Raw genomic sequence first — 16,615 nt, forward strand, 5'->3', positions numbered from 1 at the left:
GTAAAAACAATTTAGATCATAGAATCCCATTAATCTCTTCTCCCTACCTTTTTTTCTTAAGGCCACTACATAGAGAAGAGCAGACAGTGAATGTTGTGAAAACAATAAAGCTTTAGAGAGAGAATCTGTATGGTTGTTTTTCCCTTCGTTTTTTTTTCCTGGTGAGGAAGATTGGCCCTGAGCTAACATCTGTTGCCAATCTTCCTCCTTTTTTTTTTCCTCCCCAAAGCCCCAGTACATAGTTGTATATCCTAGTTGTAGGTCATTCTATCTTCCATGTGGGACACCACCACAGCATGGCTTGAGGAGTGGTGAGTAGATCAGTGCCCAGGATCTGAACCGGTGAAACCCTGAGCCACCAAAGTGCAGAGTACAAACTTAACCACTCGGACACAGGGCCAGCCCCAGAATCTGTATGTTTTTTGGTTAAAAATGACTTTTATCAAATTTGTTAATTTATTAATTTTGATTATCTTGAGCTATAAAATCAATGTTTCTTTCATGTATTTAGCACTTTCTTTGAACTTAGTGAAACCTGTTTTCTAAACCTAAAGTCTATTAAATTTTGTACTTCTGGAAATTCTCTAGCCACAAATCCATGACCATCAGAGGTAATTGGCAGCATGCAATAATGGATTTCTTCCACATGGCAATTTACAATAGACGTTAGTACATTTGCAGTTGGGCTTTAGAAGGGGATTAAAGTAAGGCAAAACCTTGAAGCTTGCTCTTAAATTGTTACAGAAACAGAACCTAGATTCCAATGCTGCAATCTGTTTGGTATATCATAAAATTTGAAAATAACGAGCCAAAGATTGTGTATTTACTACATACTCTACTACCATTTAAAACTCTATATTCTGGATGTTTTCTCAAAAAAGTTGAATTAAGTCTCATGACAATAGCCCATAAGAACTGTTGCATCAGTTACACATCATGAGATTACCAAATAGGGAAAGAGTAGGAAGCTTTCTTTAACAGCTAGAGAAATTGAAGTCAGTTGCTCAAGAGAGTGTCAATGGTTCAGACACTGAAAACTGGCTTAAGTTATGCATAATGTATATTCTTTTGATACTTAACCTTCACATACAAGTTGAGAAAAGATACTTTCTTCTTTCCCAACTTTAGGGAAAGATGCTAATTTTACCATGTATTTGACACGTCTGTAACCAGAAGTTCACAATTTAAAGTTCCCATGAATGCTGCCCATTTTTCCACTAATATTTACCCACATTACACATCTAAAATTTGTTGTTGTTATTAGTACCATCCAGTCGATTCCAACTCCCAGCGCTGCTGTGGACAGAGCGGAACCCTGCGTGGTCTTTCAGTGCCATCGTCTCACCTTCCAGCGCTCTATCACAGTGCTCCACTGCTATCACTTAGATATAAAGAGATTGGTACCAGAGAGCAAAGATCTATGTTCTAATCTTCAGTCTAAACTCATTATTTGTCCAGTAGTTTACATCATCTCTTTGAGTCCTAGTTTGGGGTTTCAAAAAAAGTAATGGTGATAGCTTTTACCTTTACTTACAGCAATTACTACAATTCATTTAGCTATCTATGAGATGCATGCTTTGAAAGCAAAAGTAGTATAGAAATGCAAATTATTATTACGATTAGCTGATAACGTATCTTTTTCTCCTACCAAATGTCCTTTATTTTGGACTACTTTTCCTTCTTCCAGCATTCTTCAGTGCCTCCCCATTTCAAGATGTCTTCTCTAATTAAGTAGTTACCACCAGACCCTCACATGTACATCGCTAGCAACCATCACAATATTAAGTTCCATCTATTAAGTATCATTTTCTGGATGTTTCATAAAACCCGCAAAATCAATGATCCCAAACCATGCTTATATTTGTAGATGTTTTTATTCTGTGTTCCTTGCCCCAGTCCTCCAGCTGCAGGCTTTTACTTCTCCAGCCATCCTTATCTCTTTTCACTGACTGGAACTTGAAACATGCCTTTGTGAATCTCTCTCTTATTTAATTCACATTCTGCTGGTCACCATATTTGATTGAGTCCACCTCCTAAATATCCTTGGACTATGCATCTCTTCTTCTCCACCTTACACTGCCTCTGCTATATTTTAAGCTATCGTCAGTCTATTACCTTGGCCACTACATTAGTCTTCTCCAAGTTTCTGTGCCTGCCGTGCTACCAGAAAAATTACCTTTCTAATACAAATGTGATCATATCACCCACCAGATTGAAATCCCACATATCTACAGAATAATTTCCTTTGCACAGCCCACAAAAGTTCCTTAATCTAGGCCTACCCATGCTTCCAATCTTCTTCATATTCTTCACACCTCCATTAACCACTACTTATGCATCAGTTCCATCAAACTCATACCAGTTTCCTTGATGTGGGTAATTGTGGTGTTCCCTCCTGTAGCCCCTTAATGGCCTCTTACATACTGATAACTGCAACTCATTTTCTAAGATTTAAATTCAAACATTAGATACTCTATGAAATCTCCTACCACCAAAACCTTCATTGCTCATATAAAATAATAGTACAAAAGCATTGTTTGAAAAAGAGTCATTCAGAAATATAATGCAAAGTTATTATTAGAATGGAAATAAGAAGAAACATGACAACGTACAATTCTATTTTCTGTCTTACAATCGTAAGACTTTAAGGCTGAAAGAGTTGTTACAGTCAATCCAGACCAAAGTGTTCTGTGGTTTCCATATAAAAAGTAAAACTTCTGGCCTCAAGATGAAGTTTGGGAAATTTGTATCTAGTTGTGTAATACTGACTGTATAATCTGAGTGATCCTTACACAGCATTCAAGAAAGCCATCACTATGCTACCCAACTGTGAAAAGAAAATTTGGAATCATAGAATCTGAGCTTGATGGTCTCAATGTTCCTCACTAACCACAGGGTGCTACTTAAATCTTCGTGAAGAAATGAAATTTGCCATCATTTGTACCTGCCCATATTCAAAATTCCCTGATTAAAAACAAACAGGAATTTTCTTTGCCAGTTAAAACGATTATATTTTCTTTACTTTTTCAAAAATCTACTTTGTCAAAAACTTTTGTCTAAAAAGGAAAAATATGGGGGAAACAAAGCAAGCAAAAAGAATGATTGTAGCACAATGTGTGAGAAGACAAAAGTTTTAACAAAGGAGTTGAGCAAGGCACTTCTGGCATAGCTCATAATTTCAGTGGAAACTGTTACCAATCGTCAGACACATATAGAACTCTCTCCTGGAGAAGTTTCCAAACATCCAAAACCCAATTTTTTAAATAAAATTTATTTTAAGGTGAATCAGTTTTGGAGGCTCTGAACATGTAAATCATATTTACTTTTATAATTGATCTATTTAAATTATATCATAATTGACAAAAGTTTTAAAGTGCATAAAATTACAATTGTGCTTCCTTGGAGCAGCTGCATTTCAGAGATGGAGATAGATTGGTGTGGACCAATTCAATCCATCTTCAATTAAACTCAGAGTCACTTGCTGCCCCGAGCTTGGAGTGATTTTCTTGCAAAGTGAGGTCCTCTTTTCATAGACAGTTGTTTTGAAAAGGTTTTACAGGTTTTTACCTACACCTCTTGCTTCTTGAAATGGGCCCATTAGATTCTGAACACATGGAGCTCTCTTTACTCCTTTACTTTTTAGGGTCCCCCCCCCCTTTTAAATGTGTACACATTTTCTGTAAGTCTCCGATGCTGAGTTACTGGCATGAAAAATGACCCCGTTACTTGGAAAGCAGTTTTCACTTACAAGTCCCCCAGGTCCTATAATGTGTAAACCTCCTGTGCCACTTTATATGTCTGCCCCACCCCACAGAGGAGCATGTACAGGAAAAGCAGACTCCCTTCCCCCACACATTTCCTCAGTTTATTTACAAAACGTCTTGGAATGAGAATGAGCTGCTTGTGGTTCCTGTGGCTGATTCAGGGATGGTTTCCTCTAGACAGAGGATGCTGGTCAACCGTATGACCTCTCTGTAGCTAGCCGGTGCACTGCTGGGGTGAGGCTGACTGGGCTTATGGATACCCCCTCTAACTCAGCCCAATGGGGTTTGTTTTTGTGGTAGAAAACTTAGCAATAACCAAACATCACTGTTAAGACAGACTTAATAATGGTAAGATCCATCGGAGCCTAACCCTCCCACCATCAACAAAAGAAGTCAGAAATACACTGGGATGTCTTTGCACTCCTGTGCATCAAACTTTGCTTCTGATAAGGGTCAGGACTTTTCCCTTCTGGATTCCTGAAAGGTCAACAAAACTGTTAATATTGTATTTGAATAGAGAATACATTAGCAGGAGAAATCATCCCAAGCACCAGCTACGTGAGGGATGCTCCTTAGTCAGCAGTTTTCCATCAGCTCACACATAGGTGTCGACGACCAGTTAATATTTGTAAAAAGGTTCAGAGTTCTGAAGATCTCAAGTAAACGCGAATCTTCCAAATGTTTGTTTCTATTTGTTCAGACTTGCTGATGAACACTCTCACCCCACACATTGGTGACTCTTGGAAAGCTTGGAATTCTCAGGAATATGTGTAGCGGTACTTCTTAGTGTGGACTGGTCATGTCCTGACCAAATATATATTTCACTTGAGTAAGTGGAATGTGAGGGCACAAAAACTGTAAGACCTCTCCCGAAAGATAAACTGTTGAACATAAATTATTGTAAATACTCACATATGAGCCATGTGGAAATACTGGTAAGATAATTATCACATTTTCACCATCATATCGATTTGAAATGATAAATATTAAACTTATGTGAGAAGAAATATTTCAGGAAAGCATTGGGGGGGTGGGATGCTGAATAGCTATATAGTTTCAGAATCAGTTTGCATCGGATCAAAGAGTAAAATTGTGCTAAGACCATAGTTGAAAAAAGATATCCTAGAATGTAGTGTCCTTGAGTAAGTCCTTGAGTAAGGACTCAAGCCCTAGCCTGTGTTGTCATCCCTTCTTGAAAAAATTAGAGACGTACGCTTTCAGCCACCAATAAATGAAAAGCAAAACTAATGTGTATTGATTTCAATGAATGAGCGCAAAATTACCCAGCCTCCAATCTGCCAGAATGCTAGTTCAATGAAGATATTTTCACTATATTTATGATCTATAAATAGTTTGAGGCAATATATTCTTATTTTTCAAATGCTCAAATTTTAAGAACTTTGAAATTAAAAACAATATATGTATGTATTACAGGGAAATACCAGATTGCAGAAAAAAAGAGGGAAAAAAAATCCCAACTCATTTATCCATTACCACCCAATTGAAAGCTAAGTAAGAAAATGTATATTCTGCCCAGAGAATGTCATAGAACTCCTCTATTTGTGATTTAACCTTTGTTTTGTCTTTCTCTATTTGTCCCCCCAGTGCATCCTAACGTCAGTCAAGGCTGCCAAGGAGGCTGTGCAACGTGTTCAGATTACAATGGATGTTTGTCATGTAAGCCCAGACTATTTTTTGTTCTGGAAAGAATTGGCATGAAGCAGATTGGAGTGTGTCTCTCTTCATGTCCAAGTGGCTATTATGGAACTCGATATCCAGATATAAATAAGTGTACAAGTAAGTGCTCATACAAAATTATGTTTTTATCTCATCCTTGGGGACTTGCCAGATTTGAAATGGCCTCTAGCATATTTGTGATATTCAATGTCAAGTAAATAATAATATTTACCTGATGATTAGGCTAAACCATACTTGGACTTAGCCCTCAGAACAGGAAAATTTTCACACTTAAAAAAACGCTCAAGTTTTATGGTTTTTTTTTTTTTCATTATAAAAGTGAAAACTGAGAACACGTTTATAACTCATTGAACCTATAGAAAAGTACTGGAAGCATCAATACCATCGGGGTTCCCTTGACCATCCCAAAATCTAAGTGTTTATAACTCAAAGAATCAATTCAGGTATTTTGGCTTCAAGAAGGATTTCAGTATAGCAATTGAAACATTTGTTTATCAGCTGGAAATAAATGTTGCAAACACTCTCGTTATCACCTCTCCTCTGTACCCTGAAGGTCTACTCTCTATACTGCGGACTGAGTAACCTTTCAAAATGTGCATTAGGAAATACCGCTCCTCTATCATACGCCATATCACTCATCTGTGACTGCCGCCCAAGCACGTTGCACTAAGCTCCCTGGCCTTCTTACAAGATCTTCCCACCTCAAGGCCTTTGTGGTTCCGTCCTGCACTCACTGTTCTGGCAGGTTGGAAAGCTCTTTGCCCACACCTTTGCTTGGCTGGCCCTCTCCTTTTATTCCAGATTCTGCTCATATGTCATCTTCTCAGAGAGGTATTCTATGACCATCTTACCCAAAACAATCAACCTCTTCCCCTTATCAGTCCTTTTCCATATCTTTTTCCCTATCTTTTGTTGTTATTTTTTCCAGAGTACTTATCACTCTGTAACCATATGGCCTGGTTTCAAAAACCAGTCTGCTCTGTGGTCCTGGGCTAGGTACATAACGTTTCCGAGCCTCAGTTTCCTTATCTATAAAATAGGAATCATCATCAGAGCTACCTCACTGGGTTGTTGTAAGGTTTAAATGGCTTAATATTGTAGAATACTCGTAGCAGTGTCTAACTCATAGTAATCACCATATAAGGATCAACTATTGTTATTCTTTATTGTGTCTCCCCTCCTAGAATGTAAGCTTTGTGAAATCTGGACTTTATCTCTCTTTTGTTCACTGCTGTCAACCAATACCTAGAATCATCCTTAGCACATAGCGGGCAATCAAATATTTGTTGGATGAATGAATGAATAGACTTCAGGAACAGCACAAAGGCAACATCCCAGCATATTTCATTAAAGTTCTGATGGAATCATTTTCACTATCATTTAATGTCAAACAGATACTTGGTCTTATAAACATTCTTGGCAGTAGACATGTTGCCAAAAACTTTTTCAAAAGGTAATCAGTACAATAATTTGGAAATCAGTGACTGACGTACGTCAACTAAATGACTGTGGAGGAATCCTTAATTCAGTCTGGCAAAATAGTTTTGAATCCTAAGTATCTGTTTGACACCAAAGTCTCCCGTGCCTGTGGGGTAGGCATCCAGACCTGGACTGACCATAGTTAAGTGAAGATAATGAAAGCGTATTTCTCTTTTCTTTTTTTTCTTTCAGAATGCAAAGCTGACTGTGATACCTGTTTCAACAAAAATTTCTGCACAAAGTGTAAAAGTGGGTTCTACTTACACCTTGGAAAGTGCCTTGACAGCTGCCCAGAAGGGTTGGAAGCCAACAACCATACTATGGAGTGCGTCAGTATCGGTGAGAAGGAATCTAAGATTTAGAAAGAATGAGAAATGCCTCAGATGGTGATGTCGGTCTCCATGGACGTGCTGCTCAAAGTCCCATTGCACAAGAACCTGCGGGCCTGTCTCTTACAGGCTCTATCCATCCTTCTTTACAGAGACACCATCTTAGTGGTGTTCCCATAGCTTTACCCAGTATGTGTCACAGTGCAATTTAACACCTGTGGCTGCTCCATTATTTCTTATTCTCCATTCTGTCAATAGCTGTTTCAACTGTTCTGATCATTATAGATATTTTTCGTGTGATTATTTACTGAAATTTCACTTATAATAATTATATATATACTTACATATATATAATATATAGATTACATATTTATTTAAACTTGATTTTTTTTTTCACTTGAGGAAGATTGGCCTTGAGCTAGCACCTGTGCCAATCTTCCTCTATTGTATTTTTGTTTGTGGGTTGCCACCACAGTATGGTTTTGATGAGTGATGTAGGTCCACGACCAGGATCCAAACCTGCAAATCCTGGGCCCCCAAAACAGAGCACACCATACTTAACCACTACACCACAGGCTGGCCTCTAAATTTGGTCTTGAACTAAATTTCCACCTTAGGGCAAGAGTTTCACAAAACACTAGGTCTGATGTCAACCACTGACCAAAATTATTTTCCAAAAGGAGAAAACATAGTCTCTGGATGCAGCCCATTAATACTCAGTAGATGGATCAACGACTCAGAGAACTGGAACCGAAGAAGTTAAAAATCACACTTTTTCTCTCACCCTGCTTTGCTGAAATGTCCTGCTTGCACAGGTATTCAGAAACAAGGAGAGGATTTTGGACTTACTCAAACTGACAGACGGACACAGTCCCAGGGTCTGACTAATTGCAGGCTGAATTTCCTGGAGGGGAGGTCCCTCAGACAAGTTGTTTGTCTAAATAACGGATCACTGTCAGGGTATATTTTCCCTCTTTTAAATGTGGTGCAGCTACTACAGCTACAAGTTTGATGAACAGTTGGGGAGCAGATGCTAAACCAAATGGGAAAACAGCATACTAAATCTCAAAGTCCCCTGGGCAAGAGCTACAAGAAGCTTTGATGCTGCACCAATGTTGGCACATGCACACAAATGTTCTCCCGATTCAGTACAAGATAGTGTCCAGGACTCCCCTGGGGGCCCCACAGACAGATCCATTCAAATCTAAAGTGCTGGAGTAATAACTCTAAAGTGGTGATTTAACCATTTCAGATCCACACGGAAAATTTACTTCTAAGCAAAGTTTTGGAGAGGATGAAATAAATAGATGATATTTTAAAGATCATTTCAGAAGCATCTGGAAAACAACAATCCTGAAACAGTTCATGGCTCCTTTTGGTCCAGTCTTTTTTTTTTCCCCCTCTAGTCAATAAAGACACAGAAAAACAACTTAGTAATAGGGTAAAAAGATACATGAGAAAGCACTGCATGTTCACCTCTTTGTAGGTCCTGAGGGCTGATGATTAGAGGTAATAAGTTCCAAACAGTGGAAAAAATAGGAACCAATTCTGTGGCATATTCAAGGACAGAAATTTGGGATGAGTTGCAGAAAAGTTTGTGGTATTTCTCTCCCCAGGAAAGAGGGCACAGGTTTAGACTGTCTTAGTTGTTGAAGGCGCAGCATTCAGTCCTTGAAAAGTCTATTTATCCTAAATGTATTAACGCTTTCCTATCACAGAGGGCATTTAATACCTGGCACTGCTGGATTAGCTATGAAAATTTACTGGTAATTTATACTACTGTTTAGACAAAGACTAGGTCTTAACGTAACTAAATTTAAGAAATTTATATATTTTAGAGTAAGGGTTAGCAATCTAAAGGCCATTTAGTGCATCGGGCTCATTGAACAGATGGGTATAAATGACCTAGGACATAGTAATAGCATAAATCAGTAACTTTTGTTTAGGGCTGGCTCTTGTGGCTGGCTCCATAAGGCAGCTCTCATCAAGCAGCGCCTAACCTACAAACGCTATATGGGCCGTGCCCATGGGCTCGCTCCAGAATTTCATGAAAAAGGATGATCTATTTGATTATCACGAAGGAACAGTAAAGCTTAGTTGTCTAATAAATATGATAACTAGGACCCAGAGAGCTGAAATGATGATCCCAAGGGTGCAATGTGAGTTATTGTCAGTGCTGTACAGTACCTTGACTCTAGCTCTCTAGTGCTCACCCAAGAGGCTGAAGAACGTGTCTCTCCTTTGCTAAAATCTACACTGTATGACTTGTTTTTTACCCAGGTGTTGAAAGGAAAGGTCATAACCAGAGAAAGTACTACCCTGATATAGAGCTGGGGCAAAAGGCTTGTCCCATAGCATATCTACTCCCCATGGTTTGCAGGTCAAATTAAGCATAAATGTCCACTGAACCCAATTTTATAGGAGAACATATTTCTTCCACTTTGTGCTCCAGATATTTGCTTCCTTTTTGCACTGTCATTCTGTCATCCCCATCGCTCCTCTTGGAGAGTTGGCCTTGTTCAAGTAGTCACAGAGGGAAGATATCCATCTCCAAAGAGTAAGTAGCAAAGAATGAGTCCTAGTTCTGTTTTCTAGGAACGATGCAGTCAGTCAACAAGAATGAGAGCAAACAAGTAATGGTGTTGTAAAGCCACTACTGGTGGGACATCCAGTTCAACTTCTCTCCTAATTCACTGGTGGCCCAGTGCCACAGACGTTAAACTCGCACGTTCCACTTTGGCAGCCTGGGGTTCGCAGGTCTGGATCCCGGGTGTGGACCTATACACCGCTTGTCAAGCCATGCTGTGGCAGGCATCTCACATATAAAGTAGAGGAAGATGGGCATGGATGTTAGCTCAAGGCCAGTCTTCCTTAGCAAAAAAGAGGAGGATGGGGGCTGGCCCTGTGGCCGAGTGGTTAAGTTCACGCGCTCCGCTGCAGGCGGCCCAGTGTTTCGTTGGTTCGAATCCTGGGCGTGGACATGGCACTGCTCATCAAACCACGCTGAGGCAGTGTCCCACATGCCACAACTAGAAGGACCCACAACAAAGAATATACAACTATGTACTGGGGGGCTTTGGGGAGAAAAAGAAAAAAATAAAATCTTTAAAAAAAAATAAAAATAAAACAATAAAAAATAATAAAAAAGAGGAGGATAGGCAGCAGATGTTAGCTGAGGGCTAATCTTCCTCAAAAAAAAAAAAAAAGAAAGAATCCCTTTTACAGTGTTCCTGTCAACCACAGCGCGACCATTTCCAGGGCCGGGGAGCTAATTCCATTTTTGAGATACTAGCTTCTTTAGTGAATAAAGATTTCCAGTGTTCAGGTTGTTCTTAATAGAAAAGATAGAAGAAATACAGAAGTTGAGTAGTTCTGTTTTTTTTTAATTACCTCTTAACCAAATAGTGCCCCAGTTCTACACTGCTCATTTAATGACCTGAATAGAATTTAAATCACCCTTTTTGTTGTCTTTACATGTTTCCCAAAGTGTCCATTTTTTCCAGAAATACTTTTAGGACACTAACATTATAGGTTCATTCTACAGTATTTTTTGAGGGAAAATTCTCCTCCTCTCAAGGCTTTTTAACCATCCTACTTATTAGACCTTTTTACTACCTGAATTCACTAGTTTTGAATATTTTTCCTCCTTCTTCTTCAGTGCAACGATCAAAGATTGTCATTAGAGTTTCATTTTCGAACCATGCACCAGCTGACTAAGGACTCAGCTACGTCTGCTGGGATTTTGTAAATCGGTTTTTCTGAAGTCTAGGTATACATTTGCTTAGATCACCTTTCCTATTATGAAAAAAGCACCAAAGTTCTGGTCACTTCCACATCATATAATTTTTTCTAATTTAGTCCTCTTAGTTCTGGCATTAAATGAATACTGGACAAAGTGACAGCTCACAAACTTTGATCTTTATTTTTCTATTTGCTTCCTTGGAGGTATTTTTATTCGTATATGCTAAAGACCCACTGCTTTTTAATAATTAATATTGGGATGGGAGATATGTCCTTAACTGGCAAGATATTATTATACCATTAAGTGACTTGGTTGCTCTATCCATTAACCAAAATTATAGTGGTGTAAGTGAGCATGAAGATTATTTTGAAAGTGGTTCAGTGAAGTTCATTTAAATTCATAGAAACCTGTGTTTACTTATCCAGTCATTTCCATTTAACTCCGTGTTGCATGCAGATACCTGAAAGGGATAAAAAGCGTGTGAAAATGTGGATGGCAAATGGATTTAAATTTCTAAAACATTTAGGTTGCCTTTCTTGAAGTTGTACGAAAGACAGCCTTCTACTCTAAAATCAGGGTTCTTTAAACCAGAAGGCAGCAAGAAAGCTTACTCGAAACTTGTTTCGGTGGACAGTCTTACGTCACCTGAAAGAATTACTGCTGTCGGCTGTTTCCATTGCTGTAAATTAGGAAGTTTTATGCCTTAAATATAAGAATAGCACCTTACAGACATTTATTTTCATTCTAAGTGCAAAAATCTCTGCAAAGAGCCAGCCCCGATGGCCTCGTGGTTAAAGTTCAGTGCTCTCACCACTTCGGTGGCCTGGGTTCACTTCCCAGTCATGGAACCATACCACTCATCTGTCAGGTGCCATGCTGTGGCAGCAGCCCACATAAAAGAACTAGAAAAACTTACAGCTCAGATATACAAACATGCACTGAGGTTTTGGGGAGGAGCAAAAAAGAAAGATCTGCAACAGATGTTAGCTCAGGGCGAATCTTTCCCTGGGGTGGAAAAAAAAGTCTCTGCAAGGAAGCCACGATTGAAGAGAAGAGATTAATGCATACGGAACAAGAAAAAAATCTACAAAAGAATTTTTAGAAAAAGTACATCAATTCATCATAGAAATCATTCGGTCAAGTTAATTCTAGAAGCAGTTTATCAGCTGAAATTGACCTAGAATTCACTTAAAATAGATACTATGCCTGAACCAAACCCATTAATAAATGACAGCGTTTAAGTACCCAAGAGCACGTGAAAGAGAAAAGGCAGGGAATTGTAGGCCAAGGACTTGGATTCGTTTTTTTGCCTAACCATTCTCTAGCACAGACGTTCTCAAACTGTGTTCTCAGGACCTGCAAATCAGCATCACATGTATTGTTAGAAATGCAAATTCCCCAGCTTCACCCCAGACAGCTGAGGCTCTGGGGATGGGGTCCAGCATTCTGTGTTTTAGAAAGCCCCTCAGCTGATTCTTTTGTACACTAAAGTTTGAGAATCATTTCTCTAGCACATAATAATGACTATTTTATCAAATTATACCCTGGATCAACCAATAAATGTATCAGTGCCCTAGAAATTGTAAGGCATTGGTAAATTGTGAGTAATTATATTAGTGCCTGGTTTAATCAACTCTAGAGTGAAAAGTAAACCCAAAGCAAGAATGAGTTTACCTGATAATATGAGAATGAAAAAATGGAAAACATTCTATTCCTGCCTTTCTCTTTCTCTTTGTTTTAAGTCATCTTGCCCAACTTCATTCTGCAGGATTTCTGCTGAGAGTTTGGGCAAGTATTGATGGAAGCAAACTTTTTTGTTTATTTAACAATTGTGAAAATATTTGTGAGCCAGCTGAGGCTCTTGCTGCTGTTCTGTTTCAGTGCACTGTGAGGCCAGTGAATGGAGTCCTTGGAGTCCATGCACGAAGAAAGGAAAAACATGTGGCTTCAAAAGAGGGACTGAAACACGGGTCCGAGAAATCATACAGCATCCTTCAGCAAAGGGTAACCTGTGTCCCCCCACCAGTGAGACAAGAAAGTGTACAGTGCAAAGAAAGAAGTGTCAGAAGGGAGAACGAGGTACAGTCATACTAACAAACTGTGCTTGTTTGAATCCTCAGAATTTGATGCAAATTTCACTTCATTTCTTAGGAAATATTTAGTATTATCACTTGTGTCTAGAACCCTGAAATATGTACCAAACCAAGAATATGTCGGCTGTAAATTACAGAATATTGATGTAATAGTTTTAAAAAAGGGAGCCTGATATCAGAAGCTTAAACTACTCTAGAAGTGTGCTAATTGAATCTTGGCAAAGGAGGCTGCATTGGATGCATTTGGGCCTCTACCTTTCTTTTAGGCCATTATCTTTCCTATCATCCGCCTTCCTAGTGCCTGGAGAACTTTTGGGAAGCCTCATAAACGCAAGGTCTAATACCATTTAGTATGAGACCATGGTGAACACCAGCCATGAGCTTATTCCTTTCTTCACTGCCTATGAACCCAAGTAGTGCGATTAGGTTTAAGTTTTTGTCACTAAACTTGTTTTAAAGGTTACACAGGATTTTTAGAATATTTAAATGGTAGATGTTTTTAATACTGACTTTATAGTTAAAGTAAATGACCAAGGCCATATTTCATAAATATAATACACGAATTAATGACATTTAATCCCCAGATTTTTTTCATATTACGCTAACTTTACATATCAGATTACATAATCCATAGATAGATATTCAATAACTGTGTCAGAGCTTGTTCGGAAGTCTTACGATTGCGAAGGAGAAGTATATCATTTAATGTGATGTTTTAAGGTGATTAAACTTCCATTTAGAAGAGAATTTTTCCACCCTTCTCACTAATGTCCTCAGCGTCACTGCCTATAAATACGTTATTTAGCTTTATATAACTATTGGTAGTTATCTGGCAAGCCTATAAATGATCCTTTCAATTAATTGCATCTTGTAAGAAGTTTAGCTGCGCCTGTAGTTGAACTTCCTGTGTTTATTTCATTCATTCATTCAATCAATATTATTTCATTGACTTTTCACTTTATGGCCACGCATAAGGCTAAGCCCTGGGGTTCACAACAGAATACAGTACTGTCTCTATCTGAAGGTGCACTCAGAGTCCAATGGAGGGTTGAGATGTTTAAACAGATAATCACCATATCATAAAGTAAGAGAGATTATAGGCGTGTGAACAAATGTCAGTGGGGACGCAGAGGAGGGTGCCTTGCAAACTCCAACAGTGCTCACACAAGAAAGAATTTAAGTCACCTGTGCTTTGCCGACACCAAATGACTGGCCATCATCAGAACGTATGCAGCCTGTTGTTGCCGTTAGTAACCAAGTAGTTAATGTGATAAAATTCCCGAAGACATGGATTATTTTAAAGGGAACTTTAAGCTTTTGTAAATTTGTAAGAGCTTTTGATTAAAATTAGGCTTAAGGAATGAAAGTTGGCTAGTGAAAAAGGTCTTTCTGGCATTGGTTACCAATTAATTTAAAACATCTTACAATTTAAAAGCTGGATTTGGAAATCAAATATTTCATCACTCTACTTGTTGGTAAGCTCCCATAGCCGTACATTTACTTATGTTTACTAACTTTTCTTGAAATTTAATGACTTACAGGTGCTCTTTGCTCATATTAGTCTTTGCACAAAGACTCTACATTACTAATCAGTATTCAGTGAACTTGGCTTTTAAAATATAAGTGAAGAAAATCTTATCCAATAGAAAAATTAAATTATGATGCTAATTACATTTTATTTCCTCTATTAGAGAATGTGTTCTTTTAATATATTTTGCTATCACATGACTTAAACATTAACATTGAAAATGTCAGTTTTTAAAACTAGCAATGGATAAGTAAAGGATGCCACAAGAAGTTTGAAATAGGAACCTGTGACAAAAGCTTGGCTTAAAAGTTTCTTTCTGGCCTTTTTTCCTCCCCTCTGAGAAGGGTACAGTGTCAATTTATATTTACAAAGAGAACTTTATACAACCTTAAAAATGTAGGTGAATTATTCTTTTTCAAATTTCATAATGCATAGACTACCAAGTAGGAAATGTGGATCACATTTATAATTAAATTCCACATTCAGTTCCATTTTATTTAATCTTCATTCATCTTTCTATATGTCTGTCAAAAAATTTTTTCAAGTAGCCCAGAAATTTAAGATAGGAAGGAAACGACTTCTCTGTCCATTCCTTACTTCTCTAACCTAACAGTTTTCTTAACTTCTTTTAATGGTAACTTCTCAAATATCCTATCCGAACATTAAGAAACCAAATAGAAAAGTATTTATGACCTCTGGACAGGCCACTATATATCAAATATCAAATCAAAATAGTTACATTACCCAGAGTCCTCTCATTTAGGTTCTGAAATATATATATCTTAGAGATATATATATACAATAAAGTGATAAAGATAAACACCATAAAGTTATGAAGACATGATTTCTCCTGCCACCAGAATAGCTATTACTTGATTTGCTCCTAAATGCTTGTAGATTCATAAGATAAGATCTTTTAGGTTCGTGGCTTGAGAATGTTTAGATGAGTAAGCTAAAAGATAAGGTCTTTTTAAAAATAAAATTTAGCCTGGAAATCTTGAATTCACACTTACATCTATCATCCCTGCTTAAGAGTTAACAATAGACAGAGGTAGATAACTCATATTTGGAAAAGGTATGGAGCATGTGTTCAGGATTTTTTCTGCTGTGTTGTAATTGCCAAAGGCAAGGTCTCTGGGGAAGAATGATAAGATCCAGAAATGACTCTCCAAAATGTACACAAAGAAGAGGCTGAATAGAAGGAAATAGTTTTTAGTAACAGAATGGATTATTCTACTTGTGAGATGCTTTTTCATGGATATATGTTGGAAAAATTGGTTGCAAAATCTTACATACACATGTTTTTCTTTACTAACATTCTTCTCTTGCTTAGAATAGTTAGAGTAAATGAATCTGGGAAGAAAAATGTAATTTCTCTAGCCCCAAATCTGAGTTTTTGTCTGATATACTATTTGTTTGCACCATTTAAGATTATTTCCCTTTACCTGACATGCTACCTTTTAATCAATCTTAACTTCTTCATCAATCACTAGCTTTAATAAGAAGTTATTACTATTGCAATACTTTCTAGCTTGAGCCTACCTAAATTAAATTATATATCTGAAATGTCAAAGATATATGACATATATTTTAAGAGATTATAAAGACTAACTTATAGGCTAGTATTACATATGCATTAAAATAATATATTGAAATAGAAGTAAACAAGGAAAAAATGCACTTTCCGTGATTCTCAACTTATATTTATTGACTCTTTTGATATACTGGGTGTAACCATCTTAGAAAAGAGGAAGTGAAACAGGACAGGTAAATATATACATGTGCCTGCATTTGATGCACAATGGTGATTTTTGTGGAGGGGGCTGGGAAGGGGGGCAGGCAGAGGAAGGAGGATCGCCAAACATATTTTCATTCATTTGTACATTTCTTTAATTAACTGAAGACAATTTCCTAGAGATATTCAATTTTAAAGCAATTCACAAGGAATGAAAGAAATTTTCTTTGACCAATTGCATAAAGAA

At 37.7% G+C, this 16,615-nt stretch overlaps 1 protein-coding gene across 2 annotated transcripts in view; it reads left to right on the forward strand.

Moving 5' to 3' along the window:
* RSPO3 (R-spondin 3) overlaps nt 1-16,615 on the forward strand; it is an 88,070-nt gene that overhangs the window by 25,734 nt on the left and 45,721 nt on the right. For both annotated transcript variants that reach the window (XM_070222744.1, NM_001109682.1), the window contains exons 2-4: nt 5,370-5,561; nt 7,134-7,280; nt 12,894-13,091. In XM_070222744.1, the coding sequence (XP_070078845.1) occupies nt 5,370-5,561; nt 7,134-7,280; nt 12,894-13,091 (537 nt within the window). The remainder of the gene's footprint in view (nt 1-5,369; nt 5,562-7,133; nt 7,281-12,893; nt 13,092-16,615) is intronic.

Source organism: Equus caballus, chromosome 10 (genome assembly GCF_041296265.1).
Source record: "Equus caballus isolate H_3958 breed thoroughbred chromosome 10, TB-T2T, whole genome shotgun sequence".
In the NCBI taxonomy this organism is placed as follows: Eukaryota; Metazoa; Chordata; class Mammalia; order Perissodactyla; family Equidae; genus Equus; species Equus caballus.